This window comes from Bos taurus, chromosome 16 (assembly GCF_002263795.3).
Source record: "Bos taurus isolate L1 Dominette 01449 registration number 42190680 breed Hereford chromosome 16, ARS-UCD2.0, whole genome shotgun sequence".
Lineage (NCBI taxonomy): Eukaryota > Metazoa > Chordata > Mammalia > Artiodactyla > Bovidae > Bos > Bos taurus.
In genome coordinates, this window is record NC_037343.1 from 79,722,071 (window position 1) to 79,737,844 (window position 15,774).

Sequence of the window (15,774 nt, forward strand, 5' to 3'; positions counted from 1 at the left end):
CTCAAGAAGCAAAGCCACTTTCATAGCCCCACGATGACAAGTCCCAGGGTGGCATCCAGGCTCCGGCAGAGCTCGGGGCTGCTGGGGGAAGCCAGACCCTCCCGCGGTGTGCCACCCTGACCTTGTAGGGCTGGCTGCTACGGACCCGGCTAACCCACATGCAGGCAGGAAGCCGGGATGGAGTGGCCCTGGGACATCTGGTCCTTTTATCAAGAAACAAAAGCTAATATATTATTGTAGATCAACTACACTTCAATAAAGAAGAGTCTTACAACTGTGGAAATAGACAGTACTTCCAAGGAAAGAAGCATGAAATTCATATGGTCCTGTACAGTGTAAATTCTTTGTCCTTCAGTAAAAGTTTTAAGGTTTTAGGAAGACTGAGTTAGAGAATTTCTCCCCTGGAGACAGAGGCATGGGTAACTTGTCTCGTTAAGGTAACCAGTACAAAAGTCAGATGGGAAGCCTGCGGCAAGCTAGGGTTTTGAAGAGAGATTATTATTTAAAGCGCTCATTTATTTCGTGTGTTCCTGCTCTCTCAACGCCCACTGCCCAGGTCATGTTCCCTGGCCATTCCTGGTTTCGAGAGGAGCCGGGAAGGCGAGAGGCCTGCCCTCCGGCCTCCCCGGGGGGCGTATTTGATGCCCCCAGGCCTGGGCCCTGAAATGGCGGCTCTCAGGTGGAGGGGGAGGACAGCTGCCCCTTAGATGCCCTTCAGTGCGCAGTCACCAGCGGCTCCCCCCCGCATTCACGCCACCCCCAGCCCTGTCGACATGAGAGTGGGCCGCCCTGAAGGATATGGGGATCAGGCTGCCCCCCTGGGTCACGCTCTGAGCCGGAGATAGCCGGACCCTCCGCCATGTTCTTCCTCTTCCTGGATGGCCGCCAGCCTCAGAGAGGACTGGGGGTGGGCTCCGCTGGTTCTCAAAGCCCACCAGGGTTTCTCCTTTCTCTCCCCGCCTGTCCACATTAACCACCTCCTCTCTTCCTGATGGTCTAGTTGGCTTTCGGAAGAATCGGAAGAGGCCCAAGGAGCCCCAAGAGGGTAGGTGGAAAGTTGTCCCAAATCTCCTTAGGGTCTTTGGGGGAGGGGCTACTCCCTGCCAGCGCCCCACACCTGGTCAAGCCCTCAGGGTGCTTCACAGGCCATCACCAGCCCACAGGAGGGGGCTCCTTTCCAAAGCCCAGTGGTCTGTCAGGAACCACAGGCCCCCTTTCCAGCCCCCTCCCCCCCTCCCCCTGGGGTTCCTACAGAGAGGCCTGTGTGAGCCCTGTGGAGTCCCACCTGAGGCTGGGGCTCATTCCTCTTCCTTTTCTAGACTTCAGGAAGGAGCTGGTGGACTTCCGGAAGATGTTGAAAAAGAGGTGGGCCTGGGCCTGTCCTGGGGAGGGGGTCTGGAGGCTCCGCCCCTGCTGAAAGCCGGCTCGCACTTGCTGCCCCTCCCAGCGCCGGCAGGGGAGAGGGGCTTCTGCTGGCTGGTGGACTTGCTGGGAGCGCTGGACCCCAGGCTCCAATTCTAAGCTCTGTGTCCTTGAGTAAATCATCTCCGCTCTCTGGGTTGTTTGTAAAATGTGCTCCACTCGAGCCACAGAATAATGTCCCCTCAGACACCCTGGTCTGAAAGCCGCAAGACAGTCGTTAGTTAGGAGAGAGTTTCTGCCGGCGGTATCTCCGCGGCCTCTTGCTCCAGGAAGCCAGCGCAGCGCTCACCCCCTCAGGGCGCCGGCCCGGTGGGTGACCTGCCCACCCCGCTCCCCAGGGACCCGCCTCCCGCCCCGAAGAAGAAAGTAGACATGGATCAGGTGTGGCAGCTGCTGATGACGGCTGACCGAAAGGACTACGAGCAGATCTGCCTCAAATACGGCATCGTGGACTTCCGCTGGATGCTGCGGCGGCTGCAGCGGATGAGCAAGGAGCGCGAGGAGAAGCTGGCGCCGGTACCGCCCCGCCCGCCCCGCGGCCCCTGCCCCGCCCCGCGGCCCCTGTCATCCCCGGGGGCGCCCTGGGGGTGGGGTCGGGGGACATCACATCTGGAGCGCCAGCCGTGGAGGGGCCGCCCCCGCCCCGTCCCCACGCGGCGTCAGCTAAGGACCTGCGTCCTGGCTTTGAAGCCTTGCTTGGACACTCACTGAAATCTGGGGCCTTGGAAAAGTTAGGGCTTCTGGGTCTTGGTTCCATTCCTTGTAAAGTGGGTGTTACAGGCATCCCTGCCTCGCAGGGTTACTGAGTGGTGGTCAGAGGATGTACTTAAAGCACTAAGCTCCGCAAAGGCTTGAGGTTTGCCCACTGCCGTCAGCACACCATCACCCGATCCTGGGGGGTCTGTCTTATTTCTAAAGGCTTCCGGGGAGACGGGCTTCAGCCGCTTACAAACTGAAAGAGAACCGGGAAGTTTTCCCTGAGTCTATCTAGCCCTGGTGGAAGTCTGCTTTCTCTAATGGAAACGCAAAGCCACTTGCTTGCATTACCTTGAGAACAGTGTTATCAGCTTGGAAGGCGATTCATCCAACCTTCCATCCAGGGACCCAGCTTTCCTGCTCTGGGCTGTCTGCTCAGCCTTGACGCAGGACCCAGCCTCCACCTTGTAACCCAGCACACGTGGGCTCGGGCGCTGCCGGGGGCTGGGGCCTGAGGACCCGGAGCCCTGAGGAGCGCACTCAGAGGGCGCCCCCGACGGGTTCATCTTCCCTAGTACCTCAACACCATCGCCAACCTGAGACATGTCCGGGTCAACAAGGAGGGGATCGCAACCTTTGGCCTGGAGATGGACCTCAAGAGTCCTGAGAGCAAGATTTACCTGTACAAGGTGAGTCTGGGGGGGCGTCAAGGAGGGGGTCTGGCAGGGGAGGATTGGTGCGAGCAGCGTCGAGAGGGACGGTGAGGACACAGGCGATATGCCCTGCGCCCTGTGGAGCCCCTTCTGGCTTTGCTGTGGTCAGGTCCAGGGTGTCCAGCCAGGGCACTGGGTCAAAAGAGAGTTCTTAGAAGTGCACCCCTCGCCTCTGAGCGCTCTCTCCAGACACACCTCTGCATGGGCCCCACGAGGAGTGACCCGTCAACCAGGTGGGGGTGGGGCAGGGATCCCAGGGGCTGGGCTGGGGTGTCACACTTGCTGGCTGTGTGACCTCAGGCAGGACGCTTACCTCTCTGTGCTGGCAGCCTCGTTTGTGGCATCAGCATAATGCAGGACCGGTCAGTCTCTTGGGGCGTCTAGCTGATAAACGAGCATGCGCGACGCCCCTCCCCCAGCTCTCCCTCCTGTGCACGCTTCCCTGCCTCTCACCAGCCTCACCTCCTTCCTCTGCCCCTCTGTCCACCGTGGCCTTCCCCGCCATCCGCATGGCTAACTCCTCCCTACAGACTCCCTGGCCCCCCATGTAGTGCTTTAAAAAAAATTTTTTTATATTGAGGTACAGCTGATAATGGGCTTCCCTGGTGGCTCAGATTAAGGTAAAGCGTCTGCCTGCAATGTGGGAGACCTGGGTTTGATCTCTGGGTCAGGAAGATCCCCTGGAGAAGGAAATGACAACCCACTCCAGTATTCTTTCCTGGAGAATCCCATGGACAGAGGAGCCTGGTAGGCTCCAGTCCATGGGGTCGCAAAGAGTCGAACACACCTGAGCGACTGAGCAGGCGTGCCTGTACCCAAAGTGGAAAACAGAGGATTGCCTGGTACAGAGCAGCTCTAAGTGTCTGGGTGTGTGACCCACCCCCTGGGCTGCACTGTCCGTCGCTAGCCTGGGAAAGATGAGAATTCCAAGTAGCGTTTCTACTGAACCCGCATCGCTTTCGCACCAAAGTCAGAAAATCACCAGGCGCGCCGTGGTGGGTCAGGGATGACCAGCAAGGAGCCAGTCTATCCAGGGCTTGGCTGAAGTGGGCGTGTGCACAGGCCGCTGGTAGTACTCTGGTTCCTCATGAATGAGAGCACGGGGGACCGGCCACCCTGCTGCCTCCCTGCCCTGCTCGGGAAGGAGGTCCACCGCCCGCCCCCCTGCCGAATCAGCACTCTCTCGGGTGTCTCTTGCATAATGCTGACAGATCGTTTACTCCGTCTCAGAGCCACGGATATTCCTAGAGCATTTATTTCCCTCCACCACACGCTCGGCCTCCTCCCCGCCCCTCTCCCCACCCCTCGTGGTCCTGCAGTGTCGTTTGGTGCCAAGGCCAGTGAGGAGCACGGCTGGTCGTCCGCAAGCAGGATGGGGGCAGGAGGAGCCGTGGACCCACGGAGGCCCTGCGCCCCCCTTTTCCTCCCCTGGCCCCAGGATGGCGAGATGGTCCCCTATGGCTTCGACAACGAAACCAAGCACTGTCTGCGGCATCTGGGGAAGCACTACCAGTTCCAAATTCAGGACCTGCAGCCGGAGGACGCCGGCATTTACCAGGTCCGGGTGGAGGATGCCCACATCTTCACCACGGAGCTGGAGGCCAGCGGTGAGTGGTCTGCCCTGAGCGCCTGGGCGGGCGCCAGCGTGCCTTCCAGCGGGGCTGCTGGATGGCCGGGACGCGGCCCCCTCGCCGTCCGGGAGAGGAGCTCGTGCCCGACGGTTAAATGTTGATGATCCCTTTTCAGAAGCCGCGGTCCGTGTTCTCTTGGCGCTGGGCTGGGCGCTGAGGGTTTCAGACGTGGGCTCTCGCCCTCGCTCACGGTCCGTCCTCAGCATCCACTCCCTCTCAGGCCGGAGCTGACCAGTTCCACAGCCTCCCTTCTGAGGCATGGCCCCCTTCATGACCCCCAGCAAGAAGCTCCACTGTCCCATCCCTCCCCTCCCTGCCTGTCCCCCTCAGGAATGGTCCCTTTCTCCATCATCAGACTCTGTCCCTTTCCACCACCACCCCCTCCCCAGCACCTGGCAGCTCAGGGCATTGGAGGGCGCTGACCCCTAGGGTGGGGGGAGCTTTCTGCAGATAAACCATGGAGGATGAGGCTGAGTCAGGCTGAAAAGGGGTGAGACCTCCAGGTGGCCCGGCGCTGTGCACAGGGAAGGGGGCAGGACCCTGGGCTCAGCCAGGCCTGCCTGTGAATTCTGGCTGGACCACCTCTTAACTGCGGGAGCCATTTAGCGTGTAAAGCCTCAATTTTCAGACCTCATGGACGGTAACAGCAGCACCTGCCTTGCAGGTGGTTGGGAGGATCGGTCGGAAGGCAGGTATAAGGCTCCGTACTCAGCCTGTCCGTCTCCTTCCTGAACCTACCTGCCCCCGGAGAGGAGGTTCAGATTTAGAATGCCAGCCACGTCTCACTGTTCACAGCCTAATTATAACTCCTCACTTTATGTGGAGAAACTGACACCTGGGGTGAGGGGTGACCTGTCCGAGGTGAGGCAGGCAGCCGTGGCCCAGCCGGCCTGCCCCGGGCGCCCTGGGCCCCCGGCGCCCCGTGTCGGCTCACGCCCCGCGTCTGCCCGCAGCCATCCCGCCCCGCGTGGTGGTCCCGCTGGCCGACGTCCGCTGCGAGGAGCGGGGGGACGCCATCTTCGAGTGCACCCTGTCCAACCCCTGCCCCAGCGCCGCCTGGAGGTTCCAGCACCAGCCTCTCCACCTCAGTGACAAGTACGAGGTGTTTGTGTCCCCGGACGGGCGGACCCACCGGCTGCTGGTGCGAGGGGTCCGCTTCTCCGACATGGGCCTCTACTCTCTGGGCACCAAGCTCCACGCCTCCAGCGCCTGGCTGGTGGTGGAAGGTGAGTGGGGACCCCGGGCTCTCCCCGCCTTGGCTGAGGCAGGCCCCAAGGCCCAGGGGGGCGGGGCTCCCTGTCAGTGCCCTGTACTGGGGACCCCTCATCCCCGGAGGCCAGAAAGGCCCCCAAGAGCCATGCTCCACGCCTGCAGTGCGGGCCCTCCACGGCGAGCCCACCCTCCCCAGCAGCATCTGCTGCACTGGGCACAGATCCAAGGTGGCCTGGGGTCCTGGCCAGGGCTGAGGACAGTGGGCCAGGTCCACCCAGGGTGAGGAGCCCCTGGGTCAGGCCAGAGAACATCCTTAAACCCCCTTAGGGTTCTGGGTTCAAGGTGATCCCAGGAAACTAAAGTTGACATTCGTAAGACAAACAATAGAATAAGTTGATTTAAAGGGAGAAAAAAAAAAAAAAAACAGCGAGGCAACTGCAGGTGGCAAATGACTTTTGGCTTCTGTATTTTCTCCCAAAGTCCTCCTGAACCACCGAGCAGGGTCGGGGTGGGGGCCTCGGGTACAGGACCGGGGGAGGCGGTGATGGGATGAGCCACCAGCGAGCTGGTCTGCCTGGCTTCCTCCAGAGATGGCCGGCTTGCTTCTCTGTTGGGGAAACTGAGGGTCAGGCAACTGGGGAAACCGCTGGGGTCTGAGAGGCGCCTCAGCCTGATTTAACAGGGCTTTTCTCTTCTCTCTCTCCGTGGGCGTGACCTCTTACCAAAGCTGGGAAGGATAAGAGCCTTCTGACTGCAAGCGCTGACCACCAGAGGCAGGCACAAGAAGGCCAGAGCCCAGAAGATTTCAGGAGCGCCTGTGGGGAGGGGGATAGATCCAGAGAGCAGGGCCCCACAGGGAGCTTCCTCCAGAGAGCTGGGCTGGCCTCTGGGGCCACAGCCAGCCCAGACAGGGGCGGCCTGGGAGGGCCTGGTCACTCCTTGATGGGGGGCAAGGAGGCAGCTCACGCAGCATGGGGCCCTGGACAGGCCAGAGAGGGCTTTCTGGAAGAGGAGGGAGGCAGAGTCCCGGGTCTTGGGGTCGACCAGCTCCATGGAGGGAGAGGGGGGGACCGGAGCCTTCCGGGGGGCTTAAGAGGGGGCTTGGAATCCGGGCTGGGACTCACGGGAGGCCAACAGCGAGGTCGCAGCAGAGACGGTGCAGAGCCAATGGGAGCCTGGGAGGCAGGGTCCTGGCAGCTTGAGGCTGGAGGGCTGGGGGAGCGGGCCCCTTGGGGAGCCCAGGCTGGTCCTGCAGGGTCTGGCTTAGAAGGGCAAGGGTCAGAGATTCTGCAGGGGGAGAGCCTGGGTGAGCTGAGGGCAGGGCACGGTTTGAGTGGTGGGGTGGGGAGAGGCATGGCGGGCCCAGGGTGGAGCCACAGGGCTGGCCCAGGGGGTGCTGGAGGCGACCCCGGGGCAGGGGGCCCCGGAGCACTGGAGCCTGTACGAGGACGGGGCTCTAGCTCCGTGGCAGGCTGGGGCCCTGAGAAAGGGAGCGATGCTGACCACAGGGATGCGAGGGGCTCCTGGGGCTCAGGGGCATCTGCAGGCTGGCACCTCCAGGAGCCACCTGTATCTGCGGGTGAAAGCTTCTTCCAGGGCCGCGGAGCTCCTGAGGCCAAAACCGGGGCAGAGGCAGATGATGGAGGCCCAGGGGGTCCCGGGGGCTGGGGAGAGGGCCCACGGGGGCTCAGGACAAGGGAGGGCCCAGAGTCCGTGGGGGCCTTGGGTGAGGTGGGCCGCAGTTCCAGCGGGGCCCAGGATCCCCGGGCCTGGACTGCCGGTCGGAGGGCTCCAGGCGAGGCTGTGGTCCCAGGCCCTTGGGATGACACTGGGTCCGACCCCAGCAAAACCGGGGCCCACGGCAGGCCTGGAGTGCTGGTGTGCGGTGGGGAGCGAGGGGGTGAGGGTGGCCCCCAGGCGGCAGGGCTGACCGGGTCTGATGCTAGAAGCCACAGGCTCAGTGAGTCTTCAGGCCCTGGTGGGACCCTGGAAGACACGGATGGGTTGAGAGGCTCAGGGGCCATGGGGTCTGAGCCAGGTTTCCGGGACGGGTCCCGGAGCTCCAGAGAGAAAGCACCCAGAGGTGGGGTGGGCCACGTGGGTGGCCTCGGAGGCCCGGAGGGGATGGAGTCTGGGCTGGGTGAGGGCTCCGGGTATCCCGGGGGAGCAGGCCTGGCCTATAGAGCCGGTTTCAGTGATGGCTTAGGCGGGCCAGGAGCCGTGGGTTTCGGCCGTGCTAGGGGCCCGGGGGGAGCAGAGCCTTGGGACAGGGGTGGTGGCAGCTGGGGCTCAGAGGTACCCGGGGGCACGTGGTCTGGAGGCAGAGATGGTCGTGGTCCTGCAGGAAGGGCGTCTGAGGGACCTGAGAGCCTCAAGAGTGGTTCGGGCGGCCCAGACAGGGGCCCTGTGGGTGGGAGCAGCGTGCCTGCAGAGGCTGGGGGGGCCTCCAGAGGCTGGGGAGACAGCGGCCCTGGGGGCAAGTATCTTCCTGGTGGCCGGGGCCGGCCTGGGACAGCAGGGTCAGTGGGGAGAGGCGGCCTGGGGGCCTCAGCTGCAGCAGAGACTGTTGGGGAGGGACGCGCAGGGGCAGAGCCGGGGGTCTGGCGGGGAGCGGGGCCTTGGGGTCAGACTGGAGATGATGCGGGCTGCAGAGCCCTGGGGGGTCTGGGGGCTTCTGGAGAAGGAGCGGGTGAAGATGGCTCTGGGGTGTTGGGGTCTCTGCAAGCGGCAGGCCAAGTGCATGACAGGGGTGGAGCCAGAGGCCTCGGTGTGGGGGTCTCTGGAGCTGGGGCTGGTCCTGGGGGTGCTCCCGGGGGCCCCGAGGCATCAGAGTCTCACGCTGGGGTGGCCCTTGAGGGCCGGCGGGCTGATGCGTCCGGTGAACCGCTGGGCTGTGGGGATGGGTCACGCGCTCTAGGGCCTCAGTCAGTAGGAGGCACGTCAGCTTACCGAGGAGGGTCCAGGGGTCTTGGGCCTGGTGGGGTACAGCTAGTGGGGGAGGCGGCCTTTAGAGATGGTGTGGGGGGCCCTGGAGGAATAGGGGCAGGGGCTAAGGCAGGTCACAGGGGTGGTTTAGGGGGTTCTGGGGAGTCAGGGTCATGTGGTGAGGCAGGCTATAGAGAAGGTTTAGGGGGTTCTGGAGGAATGGGGGCAGGGGCTAAGGCTGGTTATGGGGATGGTTTAAGGGGTTCTGGGGGAGTTGACTCAGGGGCTAGGGCTGGTTATGGGGATGGTTTAGGGGGTTCTGGGGGAGTTGATTCAGGGGCTAGGGCTGGTTATGGGGATGGTTTAGGGGGTTCTGGGGGAATTGATTCAGGGGCTAGGGCTGGTTATGGGGATGGTTTAGGGGGTTCTGGGGGAATTGATTCAGGGGCTAGGGCTGGTTATGGGGATGGTTTAGGGGGTTCTGGGGGAGTTGATTCAGGCGCTAAGGCTGGTTATCGGGATGGTTTAGGGGGCTCTGGAGGAATGGGGGCAGGCACTAAGGTTGGTTATGGGGATGGTTTAGGGGGTTCTGGGGGAATGGGGGCAGGCGCTAAGGCTGGTTATGGGGATGGTTTAGGGGGTTCTGGGGGAGTTGATTCAGGGGCTAAGGCTGGTTATGGGGATGGTTTAGGGGGTTCTGGAGGAATGGGGGCAGGCGCTAAGGCTGGTTATGGGGATGGTTTAGGGGGTTCTGGGGGAGTTGATTCAGGGGCTAAGGCTGGTTATAGGGATGGTTTAGGGGGTTCTGGGGGAATGGGGGCAGGAGCTAAGGCTGGTTATGGGGATGGTTTAGGGGGTTCTGGAGGAATGGGGGCAGGCGCTAAGGCTGGTTATGGGGATGGTTTAGGGGGTTCTGGGGGAATGGGGGCAGGCGCTAAGGCTGGTTATGGGGATGGTTTAGGGGGTTCTGGAGGAATGAGGGCAGGCGCTAAGGCTGGTTATGGGGATGGTTTAGGGGGTTCTGGGGGAGTTGATTCAGGGGCTAAGGCTGGTTATGGGGATGGTTTAGGGGGTTCTGGAGGAATGGGGGCAGGCGCTAAGGCTGGTTATGGGGATGGTTTAGGGGGTTCTGGGGGAATGGGGGCAGGCGCTAAGGCTGGTTATGGGGATGGTTTAGGGGATTCTGGGGGAATGGGGGCAGGCGCTAAGGCTGGTTATGGTGATGGTTTAGGGGGTTCTGGAGGAATGGGGGCAGGCGCTAAGGCTGGTTATGGGGATGGTTTAGGGGGTTCTGGGGGAATGGGGGCAGGTGCTAAGGCTGGTTATGGGGATGGTTTAGGGGATTCTGGGGGAATGGGGGCAGGCGCTAAGGCTGGTTATGGGGATGGTTTAGGGGGTTCTGGGGGAATGGGGGCAGGCGCTAAGGCTGGTTATGGGGATGGTTTAGGGGGTTCTGGAGGAATGGGGGCAGGCGCTAAGGCTGGTTATGGGGATGGTTTAGGGGGTTCTGGAGGAATGGGGGCAGGCGCTAAGGCTGGTTATGGGGATGGTTTAGGGGGTTCTGGGGGAGTTGATTCAGGGACTAAGGCTGGTTATAGGGATGGTTTAGGGGGTTCTGGGGGAATGGGGGCAGGCGCTAAGGCTGGTTATGGGGATGGTTTAGGGGTTTCTGGAGGAATGGGGGCAGGCGCTAAGGCTGGTTATGGGGATGGTTTAGGGGGTTCTGGAGGAATGAGGGCAGGCGCTAAGGCTGGTTATGGGGATGGTTTAGGGGGTTCTGGGGGAGTTGATTCAGGGGCTAAGGCTGGTTATGGGGATGGTTTAGGGGGTTCTGGAGGAATGGGGGCAGGCGCTAAGGCTGGTTATGGGGATGGTTTAGGGGGTTCTGGGGGAGTTGGTTCAGGGGCTAAGGCTGGTTATAGGGATGGTTTAGGGGGTTCTGGGGGAATGGGGGCAGGCGCTAAGGCTGGTTATGGGGATGGTTTAGGGGGTTCTGGGGGAATGGTGGCAGGTGCTAAGGCTGGTTATGGGGATGGTTTAGGGGGTTCTGGGGGAGTTGATTCAGGAGGTAAGGCTGGTTATGGGGATGGTTTAGGGGGTTCTGGAGGAATGGGGGCAGGCGCTAAGGCTGGTTATCGCGATGGTTTAGGGGGTTCTGGAGGAATGGGGGCAGGCGCTAAGGCTGGTTATGGGGATGGTTTAGGGGGTTCTGGGGGAGTTGATTCAGGGGCTAAGGCTGGTTATGGGGATGGTTTAGGGGGTTCTGGAGGAATGGGGGCAGGCGCTAAGGCTGGTTATGGGGATGGTTTAGGGGGTTCTGGGGGAGTTGATTCAGGAGGTAAGGCTGGTTATGGGGATGGTTTAGGGGGTTCTGGGGGAGTTGATTCAGGAGCTAAGCTTGGTTATCGGGATGGTTTAGGGGGTTCTGGGGGAGTTGATTCAGGAGGTAAGGCTGGTTATGGGGATGGTTTAGGGGTTTCTGGAGGAATGGGGGCAGAGGCTAAGGCTGGTTATAGGGATGGTTTAAGGGGTTCTGGGGGAGTTGATTCAGGGGCTAAGGTTGGTTATGGGGATGGTTTTGGGGGTTCTGGGGGTATTGATTCAAAGGCTAAGGCTGGTTATAGGGATGGTTTAGGGGGTTCTGGAGAAGTGGGGGCAGGGGCTAGGGGAATGGAGTCAGGGAGTAAGGGAGGTTACAGGGGAGACTCAAGAGGACCTGCGGCGATGGGGCCAGAGGATGAGGTGGGCTTCAGAGATGGTTCAGGGGGATTTGGAGGAGTAGGCTCACTGGCTGGGGTGGGAGAGGATGGTGGACTCAGAGGCCAGGAGACCATGGGGCATGGCTCCGGATACTGGGCGGCCTCAGAGGGGCCTTACAGTGGCACGGGTCCCAAGGATGGTCCAGAGGCGGGCAGAGGGACGGGCCTGGTGGGAGGCGCAGGTGCGGGGCTGGGCTCCGGCATAGCCGGACGGCCGGGCACCGTGGATGGTGCAGCTCATGGGGACGGCCCCAGGGGCCCGGGGATGCTGGGGGCTCCGGAAGGCCTGTCGACGCTTTCAGAGGGGCGGGGTTCTCAGAGTGGTTTGAGGGGCTCTGGACGCCCAGGTGCCCCTGAGGCATGGGGGGCTGTGAGTTCTGAGGGGAAGTCAGGTATCACAGGGCAGCGAGACGGCTCTGGGCTCCCGGGGTACCCCGGGCACAGAGGGGCTCCCAGTGGGGAGGGCGGGGCTTCCGGGGTCCCTGATGATCGGGGGGCATTGCAGGGTGAGACCTGGGCAGAGTCAGCCGCTCAGGAATCCACACGTGACCAGGACTCCTGGAAATCAGGTCCAGGGGTGGCAGGCAGGGGTCTGGCATCTGTCCAGGGGCCATTGGCCCCTCAGGGTGCCAGGGCCGCACAGCTGGGTGGCAAGAGGGTGGGGGCCGGACGGGGGGTCCCTGTGGGCGCAGGCCAGGGTCTGGATGGCAGCCAGTTGCCCGCAGAAAGGGGCAGATCCACATCAGGGCCCACTGGTGGGCGCGGGGAAAGACATGCATGGGGCCCAGGCAGGGAAGACCAGGGGTTTGGCCAGGACAGCTCTGGAGCCTGGGACCAGCCCCCAGGCCCCGGGGTTTCGAGCTCCCTCCAGGAGGAAGACGCCATTCGCAGGGGGACCCAAGAAAGGCTAGACGGCTCCTGGGGCTGGGAGGGGGCTCCAGACGGAGAGGAGGCTGCTGGGGGGCGAAGCCCAGGCTTCCTGGATGGCAGAGCTTCGGGTCTGGGAAGGAGCAGGGCTAGTGGCCCAGGGGACTCAGGTGTCCCCGGAAAGGGGACTTCTGCTGGTGGGGAGGACGGCTTCTCTCAAAAGCCCGGGGGTTCGGGACGACAGGGAGCCCGGGATGGGCTGGATGGTCCCTACCGCAGAAAAGAGGCTGGCGATGGGTCATGGGGTCAGGGGCCTGGCGGTCCACCGGGCGCAGGACACAGGAGAGGAAGGGGCTCCCCAGATGCTGAGGATGACAGGGTCCATGGCCCAGAGGCCCTGGCAGAGTACGAGGCGGTGGATGAGGCCGGCGTGGCAGAGAGGAGGCTGGGCCCATACAGGAGCAGGACTCAGACCTGGTCCAGGGTCGATCCTGGAGCAGCAAAGCGAGGTGGGGAGGATGAGGCCAGAGACCTGGGGCAGCCGCCTGGTGGAGAGGACACGGGGTACCCTGGGGAGTCCCCCAGCCGCCTGGGCAGTGGCAGAGATGGCAGAGATGGCGGATCAGACGCCTACGGCCGGAGGAAGGATGCCACCCTGAGCCCCAGATCCAGACGCAAGCCTGGCACTGGTGGCTTCTCTGAGGACGCCCGAGGTAGGTGCCTCTCCGTTGTTCTGGCTCTGGGGGGTGGGGGCAGGGGTCTCCCTGGACACCGGGGTGCAGGGCCGCCCCCAGGCCTGCCTCTGGGCCCGGGACTTTGCTGCTATCCCTGAGCCCCATTTCCAGGGATCTTTTCTCCAATCAGGAGGCTACTCTTCCTCCTTGCGCGGGTGGGACGCAGGCTTCTCGAGGCTGAGAGCCCTCCTAGTGTCTGTCTTGACCCCCTGTGTCCAAGGCACTGGACTTGGTCACCTAGACATCCTTGGGTGTCTAGGGCCCTTCATCTCCCTGGGCCCCCAGACGCCCTGTACCAGCCTGAGCCCTGCAGAGAAAATGGGGTGGTCTGCCTTGCTGGCAGGACATGTGGCCCCCAGGGTGCAGCGGGAAGCTGGGCGAGGCGATCCCTGGGCACCCAGCAGCCCTCCCCGCTGTGCCCCTCCAGGCCCCGCCGGCCACTTCTCCCAGGGCCTGGCTGACACAGAGGTGGAGCGTGGGGAGGCCGCCGTGCTCTCCTGCACCCTCACACGTGACCTGGGACCTGGAGCCTGGTTTAAGGACGGAGTCAAGGTACTGCCCCCGCCGGTCCTGCTGACCCCCGCTTTGCCAACCAGCCTGCGGGGGAGGGCTGAGTGAAGCAGAGGGGTGCAGACAGCAGCGGCTTTGCAAGAAGGAGATTTCACTCTTTGCTGTAACGGCGCCGACTCTGGGAGAAGTTTACATGGTAACAACTTGGTGTGTTTGGAAAGGGCTGTCTCTTTGAGTGGACATGTTCTCCACCCAGTGCCCCCCGGACAGGGCCCTGGCCCTCCCGCTACCATCCAACCCGCTGTCCTGTCCCAGCACCTGGTGAAGTCTGTCCTTCGGGCTCCGGACTCCCTGAGCAGCCCCCACCCCTCCACTAACACCTCAGTGGGGGTAGGCCCAGGGCTCGGAGCTCAGCTTCGTCCTCAGCTGGTTTCTGGGCCAGTAGTGCTGCCCACTTCATAGGTCGCTGGACGGCTAAGGATACGCTAAACGGGGGCCTGGCTCCTGCCGAGCACGGACAGGCGTTCCTTCCCGCAGCTTCAGTAACAGGCCCTGGCCAGCTTCGGGAAGGGCTGCACGGGGTGGGTGACCGGCCTTCTGTGGCCTCGTTCTCAGCTCAGCGCCCAGGACGGAGTCGCTTTCGAGCAGGACGGGCTGGCGCACAGGCTCGTCATCGCCCAGGCGGACGGGACGCGTGCCGGGAGGTACAGCTTTGCAGCTGGCGGCCAGGAGAGCGAGGCCACGCTGACCGTCCACGGTGAGGGCCGGCCCCCCTCCCCGACAGGCGGCTCTCAGCCAGTGACGTGCGCCAGGGCTGAGAGTCTGGACGTGTCACTGGCCTGCGGCCCCCGTCCAGTCTTGCTCTCCGTTGAGAGGTTGATGCTGTTGTAACGAGCAGCCCGAATGCTTCCCCTCCTCGTCAGCATGTCCTCGGGGAGGTCCAGCCCCCGGGGACCCCCACCCCTGACTCCCGGGCCTTGTGCTCCCCAGACTCCCCAAGGCCCCTCCTCCCCCACACTTGACTCCTGGGCCCTGTGCTTCCCAGACCCCCGGGGCCGCTCCTCCCCCAGCTCTGACTCCCTTGCCCTGTGCCCCTCAGATCCCCCAGTCATCGCTCCGGACGTCACCGCGCAGCTGAGGGAGCCGCTGGTGGTCAAGGCTGGGAAGCCAGTGACCATGAAGGTCCCCTTCCAGAGCTGCCTCCCAGTCCAAGCCACCTGGAGGAAGGACGGGGAGGAGGTGGCCGGCGGCAGTGGCCGTGGTGCCCAGGTGGCCGTAGGGGACGGCTTCACGCGGCTGTGCCTCCCCAGCGCCAGCAGGCAGGACCGTGGCCAGTACAGCGTCACCCTGAGGAGCCAGGGCGGCTCCACGCGGGCCGAGCTCACCCTGCAGGTCCTAGGTGCCAGCCTGGCCCTCGCCCCGTCCCGGGCCCCACCTAGCCCCCCACGACACTGACCCCCATGCGCGCTGCCCAAGACCAAACCTGCCCGAGCTGGGCGTGCCCTCCTCACGCTGATTGGAAGATGCAGCTTAGAAAGACCCGGGGGCTCCTTGGGGGAGACTGGCTGAGTAGATACTAGGGGTATTATACTATACTATAGGGCTATTATACGAGGGCTATAATGGGGTGGGTGGTGGTCCCTGCCTGGAGTCACGTCAGTCGGGCTCCTCGTGGTCCACGTGGAGGACCCAGGCAGGGAGGCTCCGCTCTGTAGCCCATGGCAACCGGGGGCACTGCGTGTGGCCGGAGCCCCTGCAGGCGGGTGCCTTCCATGTCGTTCCCGAGGGCTGTGCGTGTCGGGGGTGGAGACCAGGGCCCCTCGAGGTGAAGCCCGCCTGGGCCTTCCACTGCAGGCAAGCGTGTCCACTGAGGGGGGGAGTGTGGCTCCCCTGTGGCTCCCCTGACCCCCCCTCTCTTCCCGCTCCTCTTGGGGGTCCCCAGACAAGCCCCAGCCCCCGCAGGGCCCCCTGGAGGTGCAGGACAGCCACGGGGCTGGAGTCCGCCTGCACTGGCGGCCCCCGAAGGATGACGGTGGCCGGGCCCTGCAGCACTACGAGGTGGAGCGGCGGCAGGCTGGCCGGAGCGCGTGGCTGAAGGTGGGCGAGTCCCGCTCAGACAGCACCACCTTCACGGATGCCCACACGGAGCAGGGCAAGAAGTATGCCTACCGCGTGCGGGCTGTGACCGCAGAGGGGCCTGGGGAGGCCCTGGAGTCCGAGGAGGTGCTGGTGGCACCTGAGGGTGAGAGGACGGGGGACCGGGGCGGGGACACTGCTGGGCTCCACGCCGCGCCCAGAGGCTGGG

The 15,774-nt window shown here is 63.4% G+C and overlaps 1 protein-coding gene across 1 annotated transcript in view; it reads left to right on the forward strand.

The window, feature by feature from the left end:
* Positions 1-15,774, forward strand: part of IGFN1 (immunoglobulin like and fibronectin type III domain containing 1) — a 29,937-nt gene that overhangs the window by 5,392 nt on the left and 8,771 nt on the right. The window contains 11 exon segments of the mRNA XM_024976573.2: positions 1,001-1,045; positions 1,320-1,365; positions 1,761-1,938; positions 2,694-2,807; positions 4,270-4,438; positions 5,416-5,688; positions 6,402-12,938; positions 13,387-13,511; positions 14,085-14,226; positions 14,569-14,868; positions 15,412-15,711. Coding sequence (XP_024832341.1) covers positions 1,001-1,045; positions 1,320-1,365; positions 1,761-1,938; positions 2,694-2,807; positions 4,270-4,438; positions 5,416-5,688; positions 6,402-12,938; positions 13,387-13,511; positions 14,085-14,226; positions 14,569-14,868; positions 15,412-15,711 — 8,229 coding nt within the window.